Genomic DNA, 24502 nt, shown 5'->3' with positions numbered 1-24502 from the left:
ATCATTTGCCATGGCAGACCTCAGGATCGCTCGCAGCGGCATTCAGACTGACCCACGTGGGAGTTTCACATATTTATCTTGTGGAAAATGAGGTTTGAACTTTTGGCCTTATTTATTCAAGTAGTTTAAAGAAGTATTAATTTTGCTGTTCTCGTGTTTATTTTATTTATATATCGGACGATTTAATGTATATTTATATAGGCTACATTATTTTTATTATTTATTTATTGGGGGCGTGTCCTAATAGCGATATATGTATTCCTCTGTCTTTATTTGATTTTTCTTTATTTTAGTTATTTTTAAAAGCTCCTGTCATGCTGTGGGCGGGTCAGATGGAGCTTTTTGCAAATCTAATAATACTTTTAGACATTTGAGATGACATTTATTCGTCTGTTTTACTTGATGACTACACAAGCGGATCGCATTGAGCCAGGTAAGAAAACAACACACCAACATTTTGGTCACGAATATATCGTGTGTGTGTGTGTGTGACAAACATCATTAATCCGGAGTTGCCCGATTGTTATTGTTCGACATTTTTTACAGCGTGCGTTTTTGTTTTGCCCATGCGTGTTGGACTGCGGCAGGTTTTCCTTCTCCTGTCTCCTTCGCGCGCGTGTTTCTTTAAAAGTCGTTTTGTTTCCGTGTCTTTCTTCTTCTTTCGAGGGGGGGGGCCCCCGACGTTCTTTGTCCTGCCAGTCAGGAGCAGCAAGCGCGATGTGCGCCGCCTAGACGGAAAAAACATCCAGAGCACCCAAAAGGTTGCCAGCGGCAGCGAGCGAACATGGAGCGGATCGGGGTGTCATTCCTCGACCCTTTGGACGACTACGAGCTCATCCACCGGATCGGGTGCGGCACCTACGGGGACGTCTTCAAGGTGAGACGGAGCCACCAAATCAGCCCCGTTTTCAAATAATGACGCGCGATATTTTTCTACTACCAAAAAAAAGTACGATAAGAAAATAAAGCAATTCAAAACTTCCTTTAATCGTGACGTCACTGACGCTAGTGCCATTCCTGCGCAGTTATTTCTATATATATTTTTTATACACAGGACACTTCATTGGGTACACCTTTTGCATACAGTGGGGAGTGATTAAGACAACAAAACAAAAATATATTCATTCTGGAAAAGAGGCAGAATATATATATATATTTTGTTTTGACAATTTGGCTAATCTCAACTGGTCATTGGTGAAAAGCTAGTTGACAGCTGTGCTACTAGTAGGCCTACTGTCTACATCGCATTTAAAAAAATCTTGTTAACTTGATGCCAACGAGTACATTTAGCACACTAGTAGTGTTGTAAGTGTACTAGCCTGAACATGGATATCAAGGATATTGAATAAATGCTCTTGCTATCACTGATTTTCTAAAAAAGACAATCAAACGCACTAATAGAACTACTGTGTCCTACTAGTAACGCTCATTCCATTTTTTAAATAGCATTTAGAATAACGTCATACTACTACTAGTAGGACAACTAATTACAGCAGTGAGACAAAACTGCACTCATTGACATTTACATGCTACTAGTTCTAGTGAAGTACTTGTTGCTAACTAGAATATTGTCTTAGGAGTGCAGTTTTAACTCACTGGTAACATGTTAATAGTATGTAGATATGTCATGCTTTCAAAGAAAAAAAAATGTTACAAGTTGTTCTACTAGTGTGCCCTAGTCATTTTACTAGTGCTCTACTGAACTCAATGAAAACAAGTTTTCGATATCCATATACAGTACTAGTATGCTTTTTTCCCCCCAATACTAGTACAACACGTGCACTAGTAGAATGACTCACATACTAGTAACGTTTTTTACCCTACTGCAGTGTATTTCTGCACAATAGTAGTACAGCTGGACAGGACAACTATACAACACTGTGTATTAGTTGATCATTGGTACAACTAGTTAAGTGCAAGATGTCAATTAGTAGAATTGATGTGACTCATAGTACCACTAGAGCAGTTTTGCTTTACTTCTAACATGTTCTAATAGTATGCCAAAGTTGTGCTACGAGTGAGGACAAAGAAAGTACTAGTAGCTTACAATTGAATAATTGCTACTCACAGTCTATTACCATAATCAATAAATAACCGTAGAAATGAGAGATGCTTTATTTGTTCTGTAAGGGAGCAAATTTAGAAATTCAGCAGGGGTCAAGGGATTATTCGATTTCACAGAACTTCGACACTTGTAAAGATTTGAAGGCACGGTGATGATGAAGTCATTAAGCGTCACTCGCTTCCACTCGACTTCTTGTTTGGTGAATGGAGACATAGAAGGGCGTCCAATCGGGGACAATGGCTCGCTTTCGCCTCGGTGGGAGGCGAAAATGCAGGACAAAAAAAAAAAGAAGAGGTCTCCACCTCCGGACATGTGACAGTGAGAGCCTTCAGTGGACCCACATCAAAATGCAGCGAGATGTTTTTAGTTTTGGGGCATTCATAATGAGCGGTGAAAAGTATACGGAACTGGTCATGCATGGTCCATTGGAATGTGTCCGTGACCCTAATATATATGCATACAAACGTATGGAACTAGTGGTTGGTCGGAATGTGCATTGTGTAAATCTCAGGCTGCTATTTCGGGCTACCTTGCGTCTCACTTCACTGACAGGAAGCGGCGTGCTCAAACAGGAAGGAAAACAGGAAGTGGACGCGTGTTTGACGTCGTGCGGATGCCAGAGTGAAAACATCACATCACCGCCGCATGCCAGACAACCATTCACATTCGTAATAATCGGCGCCGATATCCAGCATTTTATGAATATTGGCATCGGCCTCTTTTTTTGTTTTGATGGCCGATATATTAAAAACTGTTATTTTTGCTCTGATGGCCGCTTTTCTCCTCCGTCTGCTCGGAGTCAGCGGCTGTTGGCTCCCTGCATCATTGGCCCGCCCACAGCACCATCTGATTGGTTGCTCGTGCATTGCTAACAGCCAATAAGCGGCAATTAGCGGCTCTTAGCCTGCGAGCTAATGGTTAGCTCGTGGGCTAACCTAATAGCCATTTTTTAGCGGCTATTTGGGAGTTATCCCGGGGTTAGTGTGTGGGTAAACGGTTAGCCCGCGAGCTAACAGCTTGCGAATTAGCAGCTATTTGGGAGTTAGCATGCAGGGCAATGGTTAGCCCGCAAGCTAACTGTTAGCTCGCGAATTAGCGGCGATAAGCTCACGAGTTAACAGGCTCGCTCGCAAATTAACGGCTATTAGGTAAGCTCGCGGGCTAACCTGATAGCTGTTTTTTAGCGGCTATTTGGTAGTTAGTGTGCGGAAGCCACATTACAGTTGGTGCAGTTTTCTGCAAATGTATATCGGCTTCAACTACCAATAATCGGTATCGGCCCTGAAAAAAGCATATCGGTCTATCTCTATTTTATTGTAGAGAAATAATATTACTACATTGGGAAAAAAAATACGATTCTTTTTGCTCAAATCATTTCTGAAATAATAATTAAATTATTTATGAAAAGCAAAACAAAAATATAATAAATTACTGCTTCAAATAATGAATGTTGATGAATATACAAATGACTATTTTCCTGATCCAGGCTCGGAATCTCCGCACGTCGGAACTGGCCGCCATCAAGATCGTCAAGCTGGACCCTTGTCAGTCGTAACTTTTGTTTCTTTTCACTTTTAATCCACGCTACTTCGTCACTCTGACCTTGAAATGGTTACGATTGTCCAGGTGATGACATCACATCCATCCAGCAGGAGATCACCATGATGAAGGAATGCAAGCACAAGAACATTGTAGCCTACTTTGGCAGTTATCACAGGTATTTTGAAAAAAAATGGACCATCAAAAATGTAATGTATACAAATATGCTACTAGCTCTTTAGTTGCGTATATTTGAAACAAGAATGAAAACAGGAAGTGTCTCAGCCTATTTTTTTGCTGAAGGTTATTGAATGTGGAATCCTCATTAATCCTGCTCTTTACGCCTACAGTTGACGCCTATTGAGCTATATTGTGAGATGAGAAGTTTTAATAGAGGGATCTGTCAATATTTTATGTTTTTAATCGTGTTTGTATTATTTTGAACGTGTTTAAAGACTATATAATTGTATTGTACCCTCGGCCAGGAACACCAAACTGTGGATCTGCATGGAATACTGCGGGGGAGGTTCCCTTCAGGATATCTATCACGGTATGAATAGATACAATTGTGTGTGTTTTGTTTTTTAACTCATTCACTGCCATTGACGGCTAAAGACGTCAAAAATTCATTTGAACTATTTCTATTAGTTGCACATTTCCCCCCCACTTTTGTTGTACATTTAGTTGTTTTTTTATTGTACATTTAGAACAGATATACAATTTGTGATTAATCGTGAGTTAACTAAGTCATGCGATTAATTACAATTTAAAAAAATTATCATCTTACGCCCTAATTTTTAATAATCTTTTTTTTTTTTTTAATTAGTGGCAATCAGGTGATTAACATTTTTAATTTTAATTAATCACATGACTTCACTTGTTAATTTAAGATTAATCACAAATTTTATATCTGTGCTAAATGTACAATACATTTCTTTCCTCGGTTTTCATACTCTTGTTAACAAAAGTGGAAAAAAATATGAAACTAATAGAAATAGTTCAAATGAATCTTTGACGTCTATAGCCATCAATGGCAGTGAATGAGTTAATTTGTCATTTGCACTTTGTTGTTGTTGTAATTTTCATGTTTTTCCCCCAAAGTGACTGGCCCATTAAAGGAGAAACAGATTGCGTATGTGTGCAGAGAAACCCTCCAGGTAAATTAGTTTTTGGTTTATTCTGTTACATGACAGGCCGCTGTTAGATTGTGAAATCTACTATGTTACACTGCCAGCACCGTGACTCATGTTTCCCGCCAGCTAAGTAGCACGTTTAACCCTCAACTATGACACAAGTGTGGAGAAACATGCATTGTGTTCTGTCATTACGAGTGGCTATGTCCAAAGTTTGATGTCATCCGGTTTAAGATACACTTTTAGTGGTAAAAAGTCCGCTGCCTTTAAATTTGTCGCTCAGTAATTAAAATACAATGTAGCAAATGGAGAAGTAATGGTTAAGGGTTCGATCTTGGGTCCGGCCTCCGTGGTGTCAAAAATTTTAATAATAAAATAATAATAAAAACTCCAGCACTTGGCTGCTTAAATGTCTTCAAGGACATGTTTATTAAACAGATTTTGTGATTTGCAACATGTTAAAGGTTTTTGTTTGCCATCAGCTTTTGCACCAACTATAATGTGGCTTCCGCACGCTAACTCCCAAATAGCCGCTAATTCGCGGGCTAACCATTCACCCACACGCTAACCCCGGGATAACTCCCAAATAGCCGCAAAAAAACGGCTTTTAGGTTAACCCGCAAGCTAACTTAATAGGCGCTAATTTGCTAGCTAACTTTTTGCCCTCGGGCTGACCATTCACCCGCACGCTAACTCCCAAATAGCCGCTAATTCGCGAGCTAACTGTTAGCTCGCAGGCTAACTGTTAGCTCGCGGGCTAACTGTTAGCTCGCAGGCTAACTGTTAGCTCGCGGGCTAACTTTTAGCTCGCGGGCTAACTGTTAGCTCGCGGGCTAACTTTTAGCTCGCGGGCTAACCGCTCTCCCACACGCTAACCCCCCGGATAACTCCCAAATAAATAAAAATTAGGTTAGCCTGCGAAATAAGCGTTAGCTCGCGGGCTAATAGCCGCTAATTGCTGCTTATTGGCTGTTAGCACTGCACAAGCAACCAATCAGATGGTGCTGTGGGCGGGCCAATGCTGCAGGGAGTCAACAACCGCTGACTCAGAGCAGATGGAGGAGAAAAACGCCCGTTGGACCAAAAATAACAGTTTTTAATATACATCGGCCATCGAAACAAAAAAAGAGGCCAACGTCGATATTCATAAAATGCTGAATATCGGCGCCGATTATCGGCCGAGCCGATTATCGGTCTATCCCTCGGCATAACCAGCAGAATTACAGAGGATGACATTCAATATTTTTTGACAAAAACTAGGATAAGCTGTAAATCTTCCCGTTTCGGTCTTTTAAATTGAAACCGTCTCAAACAAAATAATGTGCTGTCATCTAGTGGCCGATAGTGGAATTACACCCAAATGTGATTGTGTTATTAAATGCACTTTTATGTGTTTTGCAGGGTTTGTATCATCTCCATGAAACAGGCAAAATGCATCGAGACATCAAGGTAAGGCGAGCTGCGTGACGTAAGGATTTTTTTATTTCTTTGATCGTGCATTAAAACATTGTGTCTGTCCACAGGGAGCCAACATTCTTTTGACAGAACGAGGGGACGTCAAACTGGGTCAGTTGAGATCTGGACGTGTACCCGCTTGTCCAGATAATCGGACTGCGTGGTACTAAATTCATTACGTGTGTGCTTGTGCCTTAATTGTAGCGGATTTTGGTGTGGCAGCAGAGATCAGTGCCTCTGTGGCCAAAAGGAAGTCTTTCATCGGGACGCCCTACTGGTAAGGGTCACGACGAACTGAACAGTCAGGGATAGTCGCACCCAGGATAATTGCTCAGCACATTTTCGAGACATAGTTGAGATGATCTCACATTACACATAACGATAAATTCTCCTCTGAGCTTGGTGCTGACAGCGAACATATACATTTGCACTCGCAGATATTGAACAGTTTTATCATTTTGTGATCGTCAACCCACACCTTTTGCCAAGCAGATTGGTTAAGAAAAATTACTCCTAAAAATGGCTCTGTGAGAGATTTACGATAATCTGAGTAAAAAAAAAAAAACTAAAATAAAGCCCAATTATCGGTATGCATGATTTAAGGTTTAAAAAAAGTTGACCTCCTGGTCTTGGAAGTTTAGCAGACAAATCAGTGGCAAAAGGGTGTATATAAAGAAAATCCGAGTGGCCCTACAACACTACCATGAGGAACTCCGGAATCTGCATGTGTGCAGGATGGCTCCGGAGGTGGCGGCAGTGGAGAAGAAGGGCGGCTACAACCACCTGTGCGACATCTGGGCTGTCGGCATCACCGCCATCGAGCTGGCCGAGCTCCAGCCACCCATGTTTGACCTCCACCCTATGAGGTCAGACCACAGCGGCGCAGACGCTAAACCACATCTTGCGTTTTTTTTCTTCTTCTTTGCGGTCACCCACAACATAGACGTGGTACTTATTTATGGTTTCAGAGCTTTGATGCTGATGTCCAAGAGCAGCTTCCAACCACCAAAGCTAAAGGACAAAACTAAATGGTCAGTATAAACGACGACTAATTATATTTTCGCAATTTTTTTTCTTTAATCCTCTGGCTTTTGCAACGACGCCGCAGGTCTCCAGGCTTCCAAAGCTTCGTCAAGATGGCGCTTATCAAAAATCCTCGTAAAAGGCCATCCGCTGAGACACTGCTACAGGTGAGCGGGCTAGCCTTTGCCATTTGCCCTTCGTCCGGCATCCGCCAGGTGACGCTTTGCTCTCCCTTCTCTTCCAGCATCCGTTCGTGATACAATTGTTGACCCGCAACCTGGTCATCGAGCTGCTGGACACTGCGAACAACCCCGAGCTGCACACCTCGCACAACATGGACGACAACGAGCTGGAGGTCGGGTACTGCAGCTTGGTGTACTGTTCCCTCTATATGTAACGGCAATAGTCCCATTTCTAGAAATCTCTGCAAGTGACACTGAGTACACTCTAAAAACAGTTGGGGCAAAAGTAACCCATCTGACCCAACTTTTTTAAAAAAAAAAGACCTTTTTTGTGTTCAAAACAACCCAGAAAGTTGGGTCAAATTGACCCAAGTAGAGAATCTGACTTTATGGGTTGTTTTATACAAAATTACCCAATTTTTAATCCAAAGTTGGGTCATCTTGATTCACGTAAATGTATATTTTTAAACTAAATTATCTTCTTCTTTTTTTGCAAAACAACACACCAGAAAGTTGTAATACAAAATTATTTTTAGACAAAATTATCTTCTTTTTTTTTTTTGCAAAACAACCCAGAAAGTTGGGTCAAATTGACCCAAGTAGATGATCTGACTCAACTTTCTTGGTTGTTTTATACAAAATTACCCAATTTAAGACCCAAAGTTTGACCCAACTTTGGATCTTAAATTGGGTAATTTTGTATAAAACAACCAAGAAAGTTGAGACAGATCATCAACTTAGGTCAATTTGACCCAATTTCTGGGTTGTTTTGCACAAAAAAGGGTAATTTTTTAAAAGTTGGGTCAGATTCTCTACTTGGGTCAAATTGAATTTGAGTAGAGGATGTGACCAACTTTATGAGTTGTTTTAGTTAGGTCAAATTGACTCAAGTAAATTTATATTTTTAGACAAAATTATTATTATTTTTAATATATTTTTATGTTGTGTCAAATTGACCCAAGTAGAGGATCTGGCCCAAATTGTTTTTTTTAAAGGACCTTTTTCTTTGCGAAACAACCCAGAAAGTTGGGTCAAATTGACCCAAATAGAGGATCTGATCCAACTTAATGGGTTGTTTTATACAAAATTACCCAATTTTTAACCCAGAGTTGGGTCAAGTTGACCCAGGTAAATTTGTATATTTATACAAAATGATTTTCTTTTTCTTTTCTTTTTTTCCAAACAACACAGAAAGTTGGGTCAAATTGACCCAAGTAGATGATCTGACTCAACTTTCTGGGTTGTTTTATACAAAATGACCCAATTTTTGACTCAAAGTTGGGTCAAATTGACCCAAGTAAATTTATATTTTTATACAAAATAACCTTATTTTTTTCTTATTTGTTTATTTATTTTTTTTTTTGCAAAATAACCCAGGAAGTTGGGTCAAATTGACCCAAGTAGAGGATCCGACCCAACTTTCTGGTTTGTTTTGTAGAAAATTACCCCATTTTTTACTCAAAGTTGGATCAAATTGACCCAAGTAAAGAATCGGTCCACCTTTTGACCCATAGTTGGCTTATTTTTGACCCAACTGTTTTTAGACCGTAGGTAAAGAACCACATTCCTTATACATTATGTTGTGTAAATAAGAAAACCATGTGGAAAAGGAAAGCCACTGTTGCTGATGCCACAAAATATGTTTACAATGTTTTTAAAAAGTGTTTTAGCAAGTTCAAAGCATGGGTACATCCCATTTTCTGTTGACAGACCGGGGTTGAGGCTCCGGACAAGATCCAGTCAGCAGGGAAACATCTGCCGGTTGAAAGAACAGTGTCTGAAGAACAATGTAAGTGCAGTAAACAACAGGAGTGGGCAAAGCAGTTCTGATAATTGATTCCAATTCCTTCATTTTTGTCATTTATTTTCTATTCATTTATCATTCATTGAATCGTGTTCTTGGCGATAATTAGAAATCATAAAATTGGCAGCTCCAAACCGGATGTCTCGACATATTTCGCCATGATGAGTGGCTTTCCTTGTCTCGACATTCAGTGATGTAATCTCCGTGCTGTGAATGAGGAAGGACAAAAAGGCCCTCAGTTGGCCTGCCGACGGCTGCCCTCGTCCGTACATGTGGGATGGAGGCCTGCTCGGCGGATGGCACAGAGAACATGCCAGTGGTTGTGTGATACACACTGGCACTTTTATAGTCGGGCTAGTTGTAACTGGCTCCTGGGTGCTGGTGGTTGTTGGGACGGGGGCCAGGGACTGGGCTTGTCTGCGCTCTCAGTCCAGTACCAAATCATTGGAGAACCTGTTATGCGTTCTTTTTGTTATAAGGTTTTAAGTTTAGGTCAGGGGCACGTTTTTTTTGTTTTTTTTAACAATGCATTTTTTTTATGTACAAATGGGCCATATTATTTGTAGGTGAGATTAAAAAAAAAAAAGAAGAAGATAAAATTGTTTTAATAATAATAATTGCAACTGTTTTAATGCTAAAACAGTAAAAATCTGAATTTTAGGCAGAACATTTGACTGGTCTATATAGTATTTGTTTAATTTAACAACTACAAAAACTTTAATGGGGGGGGCTATTGTGTTGTAATGTGTAAAAAAAAAAAAATCTGCGGAATTTTTAAAGGTGCAATGTTTGAATGTCATCATCTTTGTCTTATGTTGTAATGTATTATGTGAATTTAAAAACGTCACAACTGCCAAAAATTGGCCCATTTAAAAAATAAAAAAAAGCCAATTTTTAAAGAGTTAATATTGGCCAATTAAATCAAGCCTGCGGTTATTTATTTTGCAACTATTTTTTACGTATACATTTTTTTAATTAAAACTTATTTAAAAATTACATTTTGTTATTCATAATTTATTTAATTGAATTAATTAAACAATTTTATAATGTACAGTTTTTTTTCTTCAATTGTTATTTTCCCCATATCATGTCTTCTGTTTTGTACTATTGTTTTTCTTGTAGTTGGTCAAGTGAAGTTTGGGCCGCCACTGAGGAAAGTCACTGAACCTTATCCGGATCTGGTAAAATTCGATCCGACCACCGTGCTTACTGACGCCCATAAATAAACAATCACACGCCCGAGCCAATGTGGTCGTTTTTTTTCCCCCGAACAGGGCTCTTATGATGACAACTGGAGCTTGTCTGGAGATGAAGACGACTCACCGTAAGACGCCTTTCCGTGTCACATAAGAAAAATAATCTTTATTTTAAACACAAAGTGTCTCATGGTGAACGAAACCGCACGGCCTTGTAGTTTTGCGTTGTGTTCAGAGTTTCCGACCGTTTGTGAGGCAATGTATGTCTGACTGTTTATTGGATTAATTAAATACAACCATTGTGATCAGTTCTGATGCTCACATGGAAATGATGAACTGTGCCAAATTGGAAGTTTAATGTTAAATTAGTGTCTTAGGTCAAAGAGTGGGAAACAATGGCTTCCTGCTTGCCAATGGAACGAATGAATGATGCGGTTGTGACTCTATGAAATGGAGATACCCTCTGCTGACCGTTGAGTAGAAGTGAATTTTTAATTTAAGACGTGGCAGCTTCCTATGCTGGCTGCCGAAAACAAACGTATCGACTAGTAATGAAGTTGTACCTTGATAGATAGTTTAATGCATTCAAGACATTTTACCCCATTAGAGTGAGAGCCATCAATCAACAAAACCAACAAAAAAAAAAGTGTAAAAAAAAAACATACAATAGTGACATAATTAACTGAATTGTAAACAGTTTTAGTCTTTTTTTTTTCTTTTTTACTTTAATTCAGTAGACATTGTGGTGTGCATGCCCTGGCCACTTGGGGGCAGTGTAAAACTATTTAATGCATGAAGAAGTTTCACAACTGCAGTAATATTATTCATTTTTCACAGAGGTAAAAAAAAAAAAAATGCTTGTGAGTATTCTCTTCCCGATACCAGCGCCTTTAAAATTTGCAGATTTAATAAATGAATGGATAATTTATACTAATGACAAAACGTCATGCTAGTTACAGAGATGGCAAATCCAGAAAGTCAAAACCCTGCCACAGTTTGGCTTTAGCCCCTCGTGCTAGCTAGCTAGCTCCCTAGCTGGTAACCAAGCACCAGGGGAGCGAGCTAGCTAGCACTTGGGGCTAAAGCCAAACGGTGCTACCTCGCGCTAGCTATCAAGCTACCGAGCAGGTAAACAAGCACCCGGGGAGCAAACTCGCTAGCTAGCCAGCTAGCACCTGGGGCTAAAGTCAAACTGTGGCAGGGTTTTGACTTTGTGGACCTGGATTTGCCACCTGTGGCTAGTTAGGAAAAACCTTCAAAATGAGAAACCAAGATGAAACATCTGAATGGGTAGTAAAATAGGACTATTGATCGTAAATAGGGTTCCTGCTTGAATTGTGTGCTTGAAATTATATCGTAGCCGTCTTGTAGTCTTTGTCCATATGTCGGCACCATGACCGGTCTTTGTGGGCCAATTTATGTCGGGGCGCCCCGCCCGGTTCCTTCCCCGCCATTGTTCTGGGCCGTCAGGGCCTATAGCCAGATAAACACCAGGTCTTCCTGTTGCAGGAGCCTGTTGGAATGTGTGGAGCAAGCTCTACAGCTGAGGTAGGCCACGCCCATCCTCTCCAGCTCGCCCGTCCCATTTGTGATGATGATGTTGTTATGTAAACATCAGCTCCCTGGCCTCATCCAGTGGGTTTGTGTTTAGCCCCTCCTCCTAATCCAGACCCCAATCCCTAAAAATCCCGCCACGGTCATAATCTGGATTTTGCGATTCACCACAAACCCACTGGTTCGCAGCTTTGTGTGCGTGTGTGTTTATGTGCTGTTTCTTCCCCGTGTGTTCGTCCGTCTGACTCTCACATAATCTCGTCTCTCAAATTGTTATTACCCAATCGGATTCAACAAGCTCTTTTTTTTCCTTTTTCTTTTCAGGAGTTTAACCATAAAGAGGGCGCCATCTACTGATGTGAGTGAAGAAACGCATGCACAACCTTTTGAAGGTTCCATGCCATCAAGATGTTTTATGCATGACAAAGGTCAAAATTAATTTGTAAAATGGTTTATAGGTACCATGCCACCATTTTTTTCTTTCTCCTGAGATAATACTTGATATCAATTTATCGGGTTTGCTCGATAATTTGGTTTGTAAATGGGCAAAATGCCCTTTTTTCAGGCTATGTTAGTTCATCAAAAATGCACACAACATAATTCTGCTCCAAAAATCAATTGAAGCATTCAACCCTCAACTCCTCTGAGGTTGGCAGGTGATGCAAAATTGGAGCAAAATGAAAACAAATACTGTACATGGCACGGTATTTTATGTCATCTTTCTCATCACTAGGGAGGAAGGAAGAGTGGTTTGTTCAGCCCAACGACAGCCTCCCTGCCCGCCTGTTGCTCTTTAAGCGTCAACACCGGTGACAGAGATGTCACACAGAGGCCGAGCTGTACGCTGGGCCCGGATACTTCCATCACGCCTGACTCCACCTCCTCTTCCGGTACGGCCCCGTAACGACGCTTCCGCCACGTGTGGCTGGCTGGTCGTGACTTTAAAAATCTGTCTGTTAGCCGTCTTGGCCCGATGCTCTGCCACGCAGGACATCAGGCAGCACTGCAGTGACCCGTGTCTGCCTGAGGGGGGTGCTGTAACGACAGAAACGAGAAAAGCCAGTTCTGAGAAAGAGACACCCCTCTCGCCTGAATGGAGCACACTGAGAAAGAAGACTGAGGAATCTGTGAGTTGAAACCACCTTCATTTCTGCGAGTCATTAAAAAGTCATTAATTGATTTAGCTAAAGTTATGGGTTTAAATTGTATTAAAAAGCATTAAATACAATGTCCAGAGGCATTAAAAATGTAAACATGACAGATACTTCCCTATGAGATAGATGCCACGGACTTCCCACTTCCGGGTTTTACACATCAGCGCCGTTTCCAACGCTCGCACCCCCACCCCTGCGCCCACGGCGCCTCGGATATCCGAAATGCGTCGGACACTGAGACAGACACTACACACTCGCACCCGTGGACGGGAACGCACAAGTACTGGGACGCGGCCCACACGTCGCGAAACGGAAACAAAGTTGATCGTTGAAAACCCGGAAGTCGGAAGTCCCGCCTCCTCCATGGCATATAGTCCATACTGTATATAAACACATTTATGCGTATGTATATATGTTGGGTGCAACAAGGGCATTACATTGGTTTTAAGTTGCATTAAGAATAGCATTAAGTTAGACTTGTTGATACTTAATATTAACCCTGTCATTTCCTAATTTATTAGTTTTGAGCAAGATTTTGAGTTCATATTTTTTACAGTGTTCCCCAACTATATCGCAGTTCATCCTTCGCAATGCTAACAAACAAGCTAACAGTTAGCATCACGAGTCGCAGTTTTTAAAGCAACAGATATTTGACGTGAACACAAACAGTGGTGCTGCCAAGAATAATATAAAGTGTGTTTTAAGTTCAAAGTGCATTTTGGTAAGATTAAAGGTGTTTTAAAGCGCGTGGGAACATAGAACGTACTCGCTGCGATAAACGGGGGGTTCACTTTATCCTTCCCTTCTTCTTTTTTTTTTTTTGGTAACTTTTTTTTTTATATTTCTAGAGGGCTGAGTTTCATGGACTTCCTCCCACCCCTCAAGTCCATGTAAGTGGTCACATCTAACCGTATGCATCCTCCTAACACACTTGGCATGCTAAAAGCTAGTTTGAGCTCATACTCAAATCCAAAATAATTTTGCAAATGAAGCATATCCTGTTTTTGGTCAATTTCTTCAATATTTACAGTGAATAATATTGAAGCACAAAATAGCAGTGCGGTGTACTGTAATTTTTTTGGGTGCATTCTGTAGATGGGGGCCTGCTTTTCCAAAGTCTTCAATGGATGCCCTCTCAAAATCCACTGTGCTGTCACCTGGATTTTTCCCAGCACGAGAGGTAAAATATTCATGTACTTCCAAGTCGTTAAAAGCACAATTAAATGAGCGTTGACAGCCATTCCCGATGTCTCCTTCTCAGACCAGTATCTTATTCTTGGGGCAGAGGAGGGAATTTACACACTTAACCTGAATGAACTTCATGAAGACACACTAGAGAAGGTAAATAAATGACAGAATGTTCCTCTGCTATGCCCATTATTTTTCATGGAACATATCTGTCCATCGCAGGAATGGTTACAGTATAGCAATATTTTTTTCATAGGTTTTAACAGAATATAATGCTTAGAAGATTAAAAAAAAAAAAAAAAAAAGATGTCTCCAAAATATATGAATTTTTGTCCCATAAATTTGATAACTTTAATCTCTAAAATACAGATATTTTATCTATAAATATTAGTGGTGTCAGGCGATTAACATTCTTAATCGTAATTAAACGCATGACTCCAAGAGTTAACTCACGATTAATCGCAAATTTTATATCTGTTCTAAATGTGCAATAAAATTTACAGTTTTCTTACTCTTTTTAAAAACTAGTACAAATATGGTTGCACATTTTAGTCATTGATAAAGTAATTTCATAATATTTCATAAAATTGAGTTAAGATTAAAAAGATGTACTGTACTGGACTGTACTGTGAGTGTAATATTGATTTGTTGAGGTCATTTTTCTGCCACTAGATGGCATTAATGCATTTGTAAGACATTGCTCAGTGTATTTTTCTTTTCATATTAAGAGCTAGCTAATCTTTAATATGAAGTCATTTGTGAAATTCTGCACATTTTTAAAATTGTAAAATACAACTTGACCCAAGCCTCCACAAATGTGTGCATTGTTATTAACTCGTTCACTGCCATTGACGGCTATAGACGTCAAAAATTAATTTTAACTATTTCTTAGTTTAACATTTTTTTCCACTTTTGTTAACAAGAGTATGAAAACCTAGAAAAAATTATTGTACATTTAGAACAGATATAACATTTGTGATTAATTGTGAGTTAACTATTGAACTCATGCTATATACATTTTAATCGCCTGACGCCCCTAATTTTTAATAATCTTAAAAAATAAAAATAAAAGATTATTAAAAGAAATGTCTACATTTTCATACTCTTGTTAACAAAAGTAGGGAAAATGTAAAACTAATAGAAATAGTTAAAATTAATTTTTGACAATTATAGGCGTCAATGGCAGTGAATGAGTTACATTTATTACTGCTAAATTTTGACGTGGACCCCTAATAAATATACAACTTTTGTTCTCATATTACGGCATCATCAATTGTGAAATATTCGGCATTGATCTAAAATGTACAATTTATCTTGAAAATAAATGACCCGTAAAAATACCATATACCGGTAATACTTTTCCCTGTGTTTGACTATTGTCTTGTCCTCCCTCACACAGCTGCTACCCCAGCGATGCACATGGCTGTATGTTATGAATAACGTGCTGATGTCCGTGTCAGGTAACGACTTGACACAAACGCGCCGCCGAGTATTCCATAACCACGCTCACCGAGAATCTGCTCACCCCCAACCCCACGGCAGGCAAATCGTCACAGCTTTATTCGCACAGTCTGACCGCCCTGTTCGAGCAGAAGGGACATTTGCCGAAAAAACATGGCAGCCTGTCGCTCGGCACCAACCGTTTCACGGAGAAGATGGGCACGAGGTCGGATGTCTTCATTCTTGATTTCGACATCCATCGTAATGTCGTTATTGTGTTCCTTTCCTGCCTGTCTGAAGGATTTGTGTATGTTTCCTCAGAAAGTTTGCCTTATCCATGAAGATCCCTGACACGAAAGGCTGCCGGAGATGTAGCGTCGGTATGGCGGTGCTGGATTTCTCTTCCGTGTCTTGTCTTCAGTCACTCAACTCGTCCTTTTGTCTTCCAGCTCGAAACCCATACACGGACAGTACTTTTTTATGTGGAGCGGTTCCTTCCGGCTTAGTTCTGCTCTTGTGGTATGAGCCCCTCCAGAAGTTCATGCATCTCAAGGTTTGTAAGCCTGTTGCCTTCTGAGCCGAGGCGCCAAACGTTTTAAGGATTTAATGTCGTCCGTTCTGCCCGTAGCACCTATCCACGAGGCTACCCGACTCCCTGGCGATATTTGAGCTGCTGGTGTTGGTCACCGACGAGTTCCCCCAGTTGTGCGTCGGGGTGAGAGACTACGCCAATGGGAACCTCAAGTTTGATATCATTGAGCTTAATGGCGCGCCAATTTCAGAGCCAGGTACGGATGCTCGTTAAAAAAAGTACTCTTGGCATCTAAAATGTCTCAGTTGGATGGAAATATATCGCCACTGCTATGTGAAAAACACTTATGTTCATTTTTTCTCTCCAGTTTTTACATTTTTACGTTTTTGGGATGTCTGCATTCAGTTTCATCACCAAAACATCAAAATGTAAAAAAAAAAAAAAAGGACAATAATTTACTTTTTTTTTTAAATAACATAATACATCTTTTTTTTTTAATATGTACTTTCTTGCACAATTATAACCTAATCTTGCAAATATACGTTTTTTTTTTGTTTAATCTATAACAATATGTTTTTTCTCAAGTATGTACAGTATATGACTTTGTTCGATAACATACAACTTTTAATCTCATAATGCACGATTTTATCTCCCTGTATTATGACTTTAATCATGCAAATGTATTACTTTTTACCTCAATATTATGACTGTAGTCTCAAAGTTTTCTCTTTATTATCACATTACTTTTATCTATGACTAATCCCAAAGTATACTACTTTTTAGCAAAAAAAAAAAAGTGCCCTCTCTTTTATTAAACATTTCAGTAAATATGCCAGAAATAGCCAAAAGGCTATTTTATCTTGAACTTCATTATTATAGTATTTTGACTTTTAATTTTAAAAACATGTGACTCACCCAAAAAATATACAACTTTATTATTGTAAAATTGTGACTTTAATTATACATGACATATGTAATACATAAATTCTTCTCTGAAGGCAGGATTATCAATATGTTTTAGTTTATTTCTTTATTTCTTTATTTATTTTTTATGAGTTTTTGGGAACTTTTTTTCTCCCACTGGCGGAAATAGGCTTCTGACATTGAAAAGAGAAAAAAACCCTTTTTTTTCTTATTGGCGGGAATGGCAGTGCAGTCCAGTTAGATATAGAGAAAATAGTCTATTTTCAAGACAGCAAAAGTGATGCAAAATTCAGTAGCTTATCTTGAAAACTATGGAAAGTACAGAACATTCAATTCCAATGTTTCTTTGCAGAAAACGGGGCTGTCCGGGCCGTACAGGTCACCCAGTTGGATCGAGACACCGTTCTTATTGCATTAGAAAGTAAACCACCTCCATTTTGACCGAGCTAGTAATTTCAAACGTGACGGTAACGTGCTGAATTTGATTTTTGACGCTGCAGAAACCGTAAGGATCGTAAACCTACAGGGCTTTCCGTCCAAGGAGCTAGCCGCTGAAATGGTGTTCGACTTCCCCATAGAAACGCTTGGTAAAAACAAACAATCACTCAAAATGGTTGATTTATGTATTTTTTTATTTATTTCAATTGGTTTGATTGCCATTCCTCGCAGTTTGCTTGCAGGACAGTGTGCTGGCTTTCTGGAAGCATGGACTTAAAGGAAGGAGTTTTCGCACAAATGAGGTGATTGAGTTTCAAGATGTTGTTGGCGCATAAAATCGCTCACGGGATGAAATTGTACGTGATTTGCAGGTAACGCAAGAAATTACGGACGAGAGTCGAGTATTCCGAGTTTTGGGAACAAACAGGTAGAAACCGTAGTTATCATTTTACGAGAATTAAGTTGTTGTTTTTTTATGTAATCTAAAAAAATAAAAAGTTTGTTTTTTTACCACACACTATGTATATTGTGTATACATATACAGGACGTTATCAAGATTTTTTTTCTTCCCTAGGGACATCATTCTTCAGAGCACACCGACCGACGAGCCCTCAGCACTGAGCAATGTCTACATTCTAACAGGCCACGAAAGCAGCTATTGAAACTTGCCTCCAGCAAGTATAAAATGGGCATAAGACATGTAAAGTCCATCCAGAAAGTATTTATAGCGCTGTAAATACTTTCCATGTGCACTGTATACTTGAGAGTTGCATTTGTCCTAATGTTCTGAAGGAATCAATATCGACTTTAACTTGAATGTACTGCCCCTGAGACATGTTAGCATTACTGGAGCCACCTTGCACAAGAGTGAATCATGCCAAGTACTTTACATGTTGTACTGATGGATGTGGTTTCTTTAAATATGAATAAATACACTTGTCATTTTATTAGACTAACAGGGAGGTGAGGCTAATGCTAACTGTAAACATCGTAGGTATTTATTCTAATTTACTTAATTAAACATAGACAACTTGTGACTGAGAAATTACTATTAAGTTCCTTTTTTTGACGGCAATGTACGTTCCACTACACTAAAAGTGTTTTTGTATATTTATATTATTTATGGAACGTGCGCTGTATAGTTAAAGACTCACCTATCCCTGAGATACTTGAAGATAATTTACATGGAACCATGTTTTGAAGATAGCTGTTCATAAATTTATAACATTTCTACACTATACTTGGAACATGTATTTTTTTTTCTTGTTTTAAATATATATGATAAAAATATTCTTGTTTCATGTTGTTGCTCATAAGCTCGACAGGTTGTGTCACAATGATGGCTGATACTGGACCTTTAACGAAATATTTTACATTGTATCACACAAATGAAAAATAAACCTACTGTTTCTATTTCATACATATTGTTAATACTTTCATCGAGTGACGACTGCGATTAAAAAGACGTCATTGACGCCCTGTTCCCTTGTGTGACCAGTAGGAGGCAGCAACGTGCCTTTGTTGCGTTGAGTCGAACAACTGGAGGAAGAGTAGGACGCGGCATTGGGCTTCATTGGAGGCGCCATTTCACACCTTATTCATTGGCGTTGCGGCCTGTTTTCTTTTACACCGGTAAGTTCAGCATATTACATCGAATATGCAGTGTAAAATGCACCTTTAATAGTTTCCTGCTGTTACTAACCCTTACTGACTTTGACTCGGTCGCCAAAGTTTTTGCTAGCTAACGTTTTATGCCCGCCTTCATTTCGCAAACGTGCGGACTGTGGACGCCAAGTCTCCCGTGGAAAACGGTTTAGTTTGAAGAGGCTCTGTGGACGCTGACGTCACGTTAACAAATAGAATATGACTTTAGACGAGATATATTTGACTCAATTAGGTTGGACTGAGTGTAATTTCTAAAGAAGCGATCCTCGGGCTTGTTAGCATAGCTTAGCATTGCGTGCCGCGCGTGTTGGTAGCTTACGTTTGCGAGCCACTACGTCATAGCATCAAAACAGACTTTGCGTTGTTTTTGTCTATTGAAGAACGCTATCCAGTTACGATTTTATCTTAAACGTTGGATTTTAGGAGTAGGGCAGCACTGTTGAGTGGTTGGCTAGCACGTCTGCCTCTTTTTGTGGATGTGAGTTCGAATTTAGGATGCGGCCTTTTTGTGTGTAGTGTGCATGGCTTCCCCCCAGACACTACAAAAGCCATTCGATGTATGTTCATTTGGGTATTGTAAATTGCCCCTAAAATGGAATTTGATTGGTGGTGTGTCAAAATGTGTCCTGTGATTGGCTGGCGACTAATATTACATACGTCATTTCCACGGTACAGTGGGCTGGCCCGCGAATAGCGAAACCCCGCGTATAATTGACGCACATTGAAATTAACGATTAAAACAATAATAAATCAGCTTATAGATGATGACTCTGGGATGCCCTGTGTTTTTTTTCTTCCTGTATTGAAAGTGAGATTCAATATGTAAACAAAACTGTGATGACAAACATTTTAAATTTGAAGCGATTAACCTTCAGTATTAAAGTAAACTGTATGTGACTACTTGTCCATTTGTCTTGTGGAAGATTAACACGGGAACACCTCCAGCTGTCTTGCACTCTTGCATTGAGTTGTACAGGTAAGGCAAGGCGACTTCAGCAAAGTATTTGCATCTCTACAAATTGTCAATATGGTGTACATTTTTGTCCATATATGATGACAAAAGGGGAAAGTGCAGTCCACATGTTTACATAGCACTGCTATTAACTATTTTACTGCCGCACGTTAACTCATTCACTGCCATTGACGGCTATAGACGTCAAAAATTCATTTGAACTATTTCTATTAAAAATTTTCCACTTTTGTTAAGAGTATGAAAACCTAGGATTTGTTTTATTGTAAATTTAGAACAGATATCAAATGTGTGATTAATCGTGAGTTAACTATTGTTTTATTGTAAATTTAGAACAGATATCAAATGTGTGATTAATCGTGAGTTAACTATTGAAGTCATGCGATTAATTACGACGCCTGACGCGATAAAAATAAAGAAAATATTATTAAAAGTTAGGGTTGTCAGGTAATAATTTATTTTTCATAATTAATCTCATGACTTAGCTAGTTAACTCATGATTAGTCACAAATTTTATATTTGTTCTAAATGTACAATAAAAACAATTATAGGTTTGCATACTCTTGTTAACAAAAGTGTAAAAAGATGTTAAACTAATAGAGATAGTTAAAATGAATTTTTAACGTCTATAGCCATCAATGGCAGTGAACGAGTCTTAAAAAAAAAAAAAAAAAAGCCCGGGCAGTGCCACCCGCTTTTAAGCATTTTAACTCATCTTTCAAGGCAAACAGAATATTGTGTACTTTGACTACACAAACATGCTGGGTACCAAATGAAAGCTCGCGTTCCATTATTTCATTCAAAAAAGTATTTTTCTACTTTATTCCGTTCTTTAGTAATTACCATTTGAAAATAGGTAATTTGAGTGACATTGAGCGAAAATTGAAAAGATAAGGAGAAAATTTGCTTTTTGTGAAAAGATACATTTTCTGCACAACAGTAACTTTGTCACTAATATTTTTTTGTTTAGTGACGCTTTGTGAATTAGATTTAATGTGACAAAGGCTTTGATCATTCACGTCATCCTTGAAAACGTTCTACTTCCTAAGATCCGCCATGTTTCACTGCAATTGCATACCCCGGCAGAACATTGGAAAGAGATGCAATGCTGCCATCTGCTGGCCATAGTTAGTGGCTGTTTTGTGATTTTTACACCCATTCACAAAAGGAGCGCTGCACAAGACGTTGCACTACCCATAGAGGGGGGAAAACGTCATTTAACGTTTTTGGCGGCATTCATTTGTATTTTATTAGACGTCATTGAACGTTTTTGGCGGTAAAAGAGTTAACTGATAAAGTGGGACGTCGCAATTTATTTTGAACATTCAGCCCTACTTTGAACTACAGAAGCCTCTAACGCCAATAAAAATAAATAAAAAAAAAGACAAATTTGCATTAATCAAATATTTTTGTTTACTCTTCCAGGATCGACAGAGCACCCGCAGCCATGGTGAAAATCTTTGTGGGCAATCTGGCCTGCAACTCCAGCGTAGAGGAGCTGCGGGGCCTCTTCGAGAAGTACGGCAAGGTCACCGAGTGCGACATAGTCAAGAACTTTGGCTTTGTGCACATGAGCAGCCTGGCCGATGCCGAGAAAGCCATCCAGAATCTCAACCAGCACCAGCTGAACGGCTGGCGCATAAACGTGGAGCTGAGCAAGGGCAGGGCCAAGCCCAGCTGCACCAAGCTGCACGTGGGCAACCTCGGCGAAGGGGTCACGGCGGACATTTTGCAGGCTAAGTTCGAAGAGTTTGGCGCGGTAATGGAATGTGACGTAGTGAAGGACTATGCCTTTGTTCACATGGAGCGAATGGAGGATGCCATGGATGCCATTAATAAGCTGGACAACACCGCCTTCAAAGGTGACCTCACGGTTCGGTTCGGTGCGCTATGCTGTCCTTAGATTTGGATTGTGCTCTCGTGACCCCTAAAATCCCTTAGCTGATCTTTTCCCCAGCGAGCGAGCGTGACTAACCTTTCAGGTGGACTTAAAATTGGCATTTTTGCGGAGAATTTCACTGCGGCCAAAACCGTTAAAAGGTGTCTCGGTGCAAAAATGTGACTTTGGTACTGTACCTGCTGAAAGTACCTCTAACTAAACTGAAACAATACCACGGTAAAAGCAGTTGAGTCATAGATGACAAAATATGAAACTTAAATTTCTTATTTTGCTGTAACGGATGTTGAATTTGCTCAATTCCTAAACTCAATGTTTGAATATCGAATAATATCACGAGGCTTTGGAAACTCGTAACAAATTGAGAGAAAGCGATAAAAGACCGAATCATCTGTTAAGGATACTGTAAAATAAACTATTGAAGTTTATGAAAGCAAAAGTTGAAAAAGCTCAGATTTGCCACTGATATCTGATAAACTAATATTTGAGTTTTGGTTGCATTGAGAACAACCCGACTGGCTGACGGACACTAAACCACAATTTTGATGGTTTCTGCTCGGTGATTGCTTGTGTTTCAAGTCGGTGAGAGCCTTCGTGTCGGAAGGCTTCCTTCCGGTCTCATGCGTGTCTTCTCTCTCCTTACAAGGCAAACTGATGAGCGTACAACTGTCCACCAGTCGGCTGCGCACGGCCCCGGGAATGGGAGATCATACCGGCTGCTTTGTCTGCGGGAAACATGGTCACTGGTCGAAAGACTGTCCAGTCGATCGGAACAATAGCCACGGTGACGACATGAGAGATTTCGACGGCCGGGGCCACCCACGCGGTCCTCAAGATTTTGGCAGGGGCGGCTACGGAATGGGCGGCGCGCCCCCTAATTTCATGGCTGGCGCTGCGTTTAATCGGGATAGTTACGGCGGCGGCATCCCGCCACCGCCCCCCCTTCCTCGGAGGCCCGGCCCTGAGGTGGGGGATCGGTACGGTGAGAGGTCTTCCGTTTACGAACGGGACCGTGTGCACAGTAGTGTTGACTACTATGAGAAGTACAGAGCTCGCCCTTACGGCTCAAGTTATTTCGAGGAGCGCCGCATGTCCTATCTCCCCCCTCCCCCTCCTCCCCCACCCCCTTCTGCCATTTCAAAGTTCTCGGGTGTGGACCCGTACGAGCGGCGTCCGCCGCCGCCCGCGCCGGCTCCCCCCTCCGCTGCCGCTTACTACGCGAGAGAGCACAACCCAATCAGCCGTGTACCCGTCGCCCCGGCAGGCTATGCCTATGAGCGAAAGCGGCTGTCACCCGTGTCCGCTGCCAGAGGCGCCTACATGCTGCCGCGGCCCAAGGAGCATTACGTACCACGCTACGCGCCGTACTAAAGCCACGGTAAGCATCGGGCAATTTTAATGGAACCATAAATAAAAGCTCCAACTTTTTTTTTTTTTTTCATTTTTAGGTCTTTGACTTCTGCGACCGTCGTTTTGTCAAGCTTCCATACTCCCATCAGACTTTCTTTTTTTTTTTAAGTCCCAGTTTTGATTTTCTTTTTTTTTATATGTACACTGCTGGCTTGTTTTGCCGGATTTTCAGCTCACTTTTTTTTTTTTATAGATTTTTGTTTTCATCTTTTGTCAATTCACACAAGTCATTTCTTCAAGCGTCACTTGTCATTTAAAAAGTATGTTGGTTTATTTTCATGATGGAATATCCAATACGTAGTCATTTATTTCCTGTATCACAAAGTTTGTTTGCTTACTAAAAGTAATCAATGATGTCATTAGCTCATGCTTAATTACACATTTATCCAAAACTTATTTCAGTGAAGTCTTTTGTTTCATGTGTCAAAGTTCCTGTTTGTTTGACTTAAATTACTGTTCATGCAATTTCATTAGCATTAATACTAGTTCTAAATGCCACGTTAAAGGGTTCACATTAAGTTTCTTGAATAGAAGTGAAGACAAATGCTGAAAAAAAACATTCCAAGTTCCAACCTCCGTTTTGTGACATCATTGTGTGTCTGAAATTAAAGTTTTATATCCCTTTTTTTTTTTTTTGGCTGTGAAAGTGACAGTTCTTTGAAATAAAGTGTCATTGATTGAGAGCGGGTCCACGTGTCATTCACCTGCATCGTTCTGATTTTATACACAAAACATGTTTGTTTACAGTCTGTTGAATCAGAAACGTTTAGTATTTCTGTATCACAACAGTGTTATATACAATGATAGGTATACAAAAGCATGAAAACATTTGAAAAATACATTATAAAAACCTGAGGGGAATCTCGTTACAAAACATTGGGATGAGAACCTCAGCACTTGACGGTTAAGATAGTGCCGTAAAGTACGCGGAGG

General features: G+C 39.9%; 2 protein-coding genes across 3 annotated transcripts; both read left to right on the top strand.

Annotated features, from left to right (window-relative positions):
- Positions 1 to 560: 560 nt before the first annotated feature.
- On the top strand, positions 561 to 19047 carry LOC147159565 (mitogen-activated protein kinase kinase kinase kinase 2-like). 2 transcript variants are annotated; one of them, XM_086059715.1, is made up of 32 exons: positions 561 to 877; positions 3552 to 3609; positions 3692 to 3782; positions 4090 to 4154; positions 4706 to 4761; positions 6139 to 6186; positions 6261 to 6303; positions 6397 to 6469; positions 6927 to 7058; positions 7161 to 7223; positions 7301 to 7382; positions 7460 to 7570; positions 9108 to 9186; positions 10324 to 10382; positions 10476 to 10525; positions 11907 to 11945; positions 12276 to 12309; positions 12685 to 12841; positions 12912 to 13078; positions 13954 to 13995; positions 14201 to 14285; positions 14367 to 14446; positions 15693 to 15753; positions 15836 to 15959; positions 16055 to 16113; positions 16183 to 16286; positions 16362 to 16521; positions 17542 to 17610; positions 17690 to 17776; positions 17859 to 17929; positions 17999 to 18054; positions 18202 to 19047. In XM_086059715.1, the coding sequence occupies exons 1-32, from the start codon at positions 785 to 787 to the stop codon at positions 18287 to 18289; spliced, it is 2586 nt and encodes an 861-aa protein (XP_085915841.1). In that variant the 5' UTR covers positions 561 to 784; the 3' UTR covers positions 18290 to 19047. The 2 variants fall into 2 exon arrangements, with proteins under 2 accessions (XP_085915841.1, XP_085915842.1); XM_086059716.1 differs by lacking the exon at positions 11907 to 11945.
- A 98-nt stretch (positions 19048 to 19145) lies between these two features.
- Positions 19146 to 24252, top strand: LOC147159564 (RNA-binding protein 4.1-like). Its single transcript, XM_086060164.1, has 4 exons — positions 19146 to 19259; positions 21688 to 22124; positions 22806 to 23537; positions 23608 to 24252. The coding sequence occupies exons 2-3, from the start codon at positions 21710 to 21712 to the stop codon at positions 23528 to 23530; spliced, it is 1140 nt and encodes a 379-aa protein (XP_085916290.1). The 5' UTR covers positions 19146 to 19259; positions 21688 to 21709; the 3' UTR covers positions 23531 to 23537; positions 23608 to 24252.
- The last annotated feature ends 250 nt before the right edge of the window (positions 24253 to 24502 follow it).

Source organism: Leptonotus elevatus, chromosome 17 (genome assembly GCF_054856555.1).
Source record: "Leptonotus elevatus isolate MCC_2025b chromosome 17, RoL_Lele_1.0, whole genome shotgun sequence".
NCBI lineage: Eukaryota > Metazoa > Chordata > Actinopteri > Syngnathiformes > Syngnathidae > Leptonotus > Leptonotus elevatus.
Note: the sequence above shows the minus strand (reverse complement) of the source record. Positions and strands in the feature narration are given on the sequence as shown.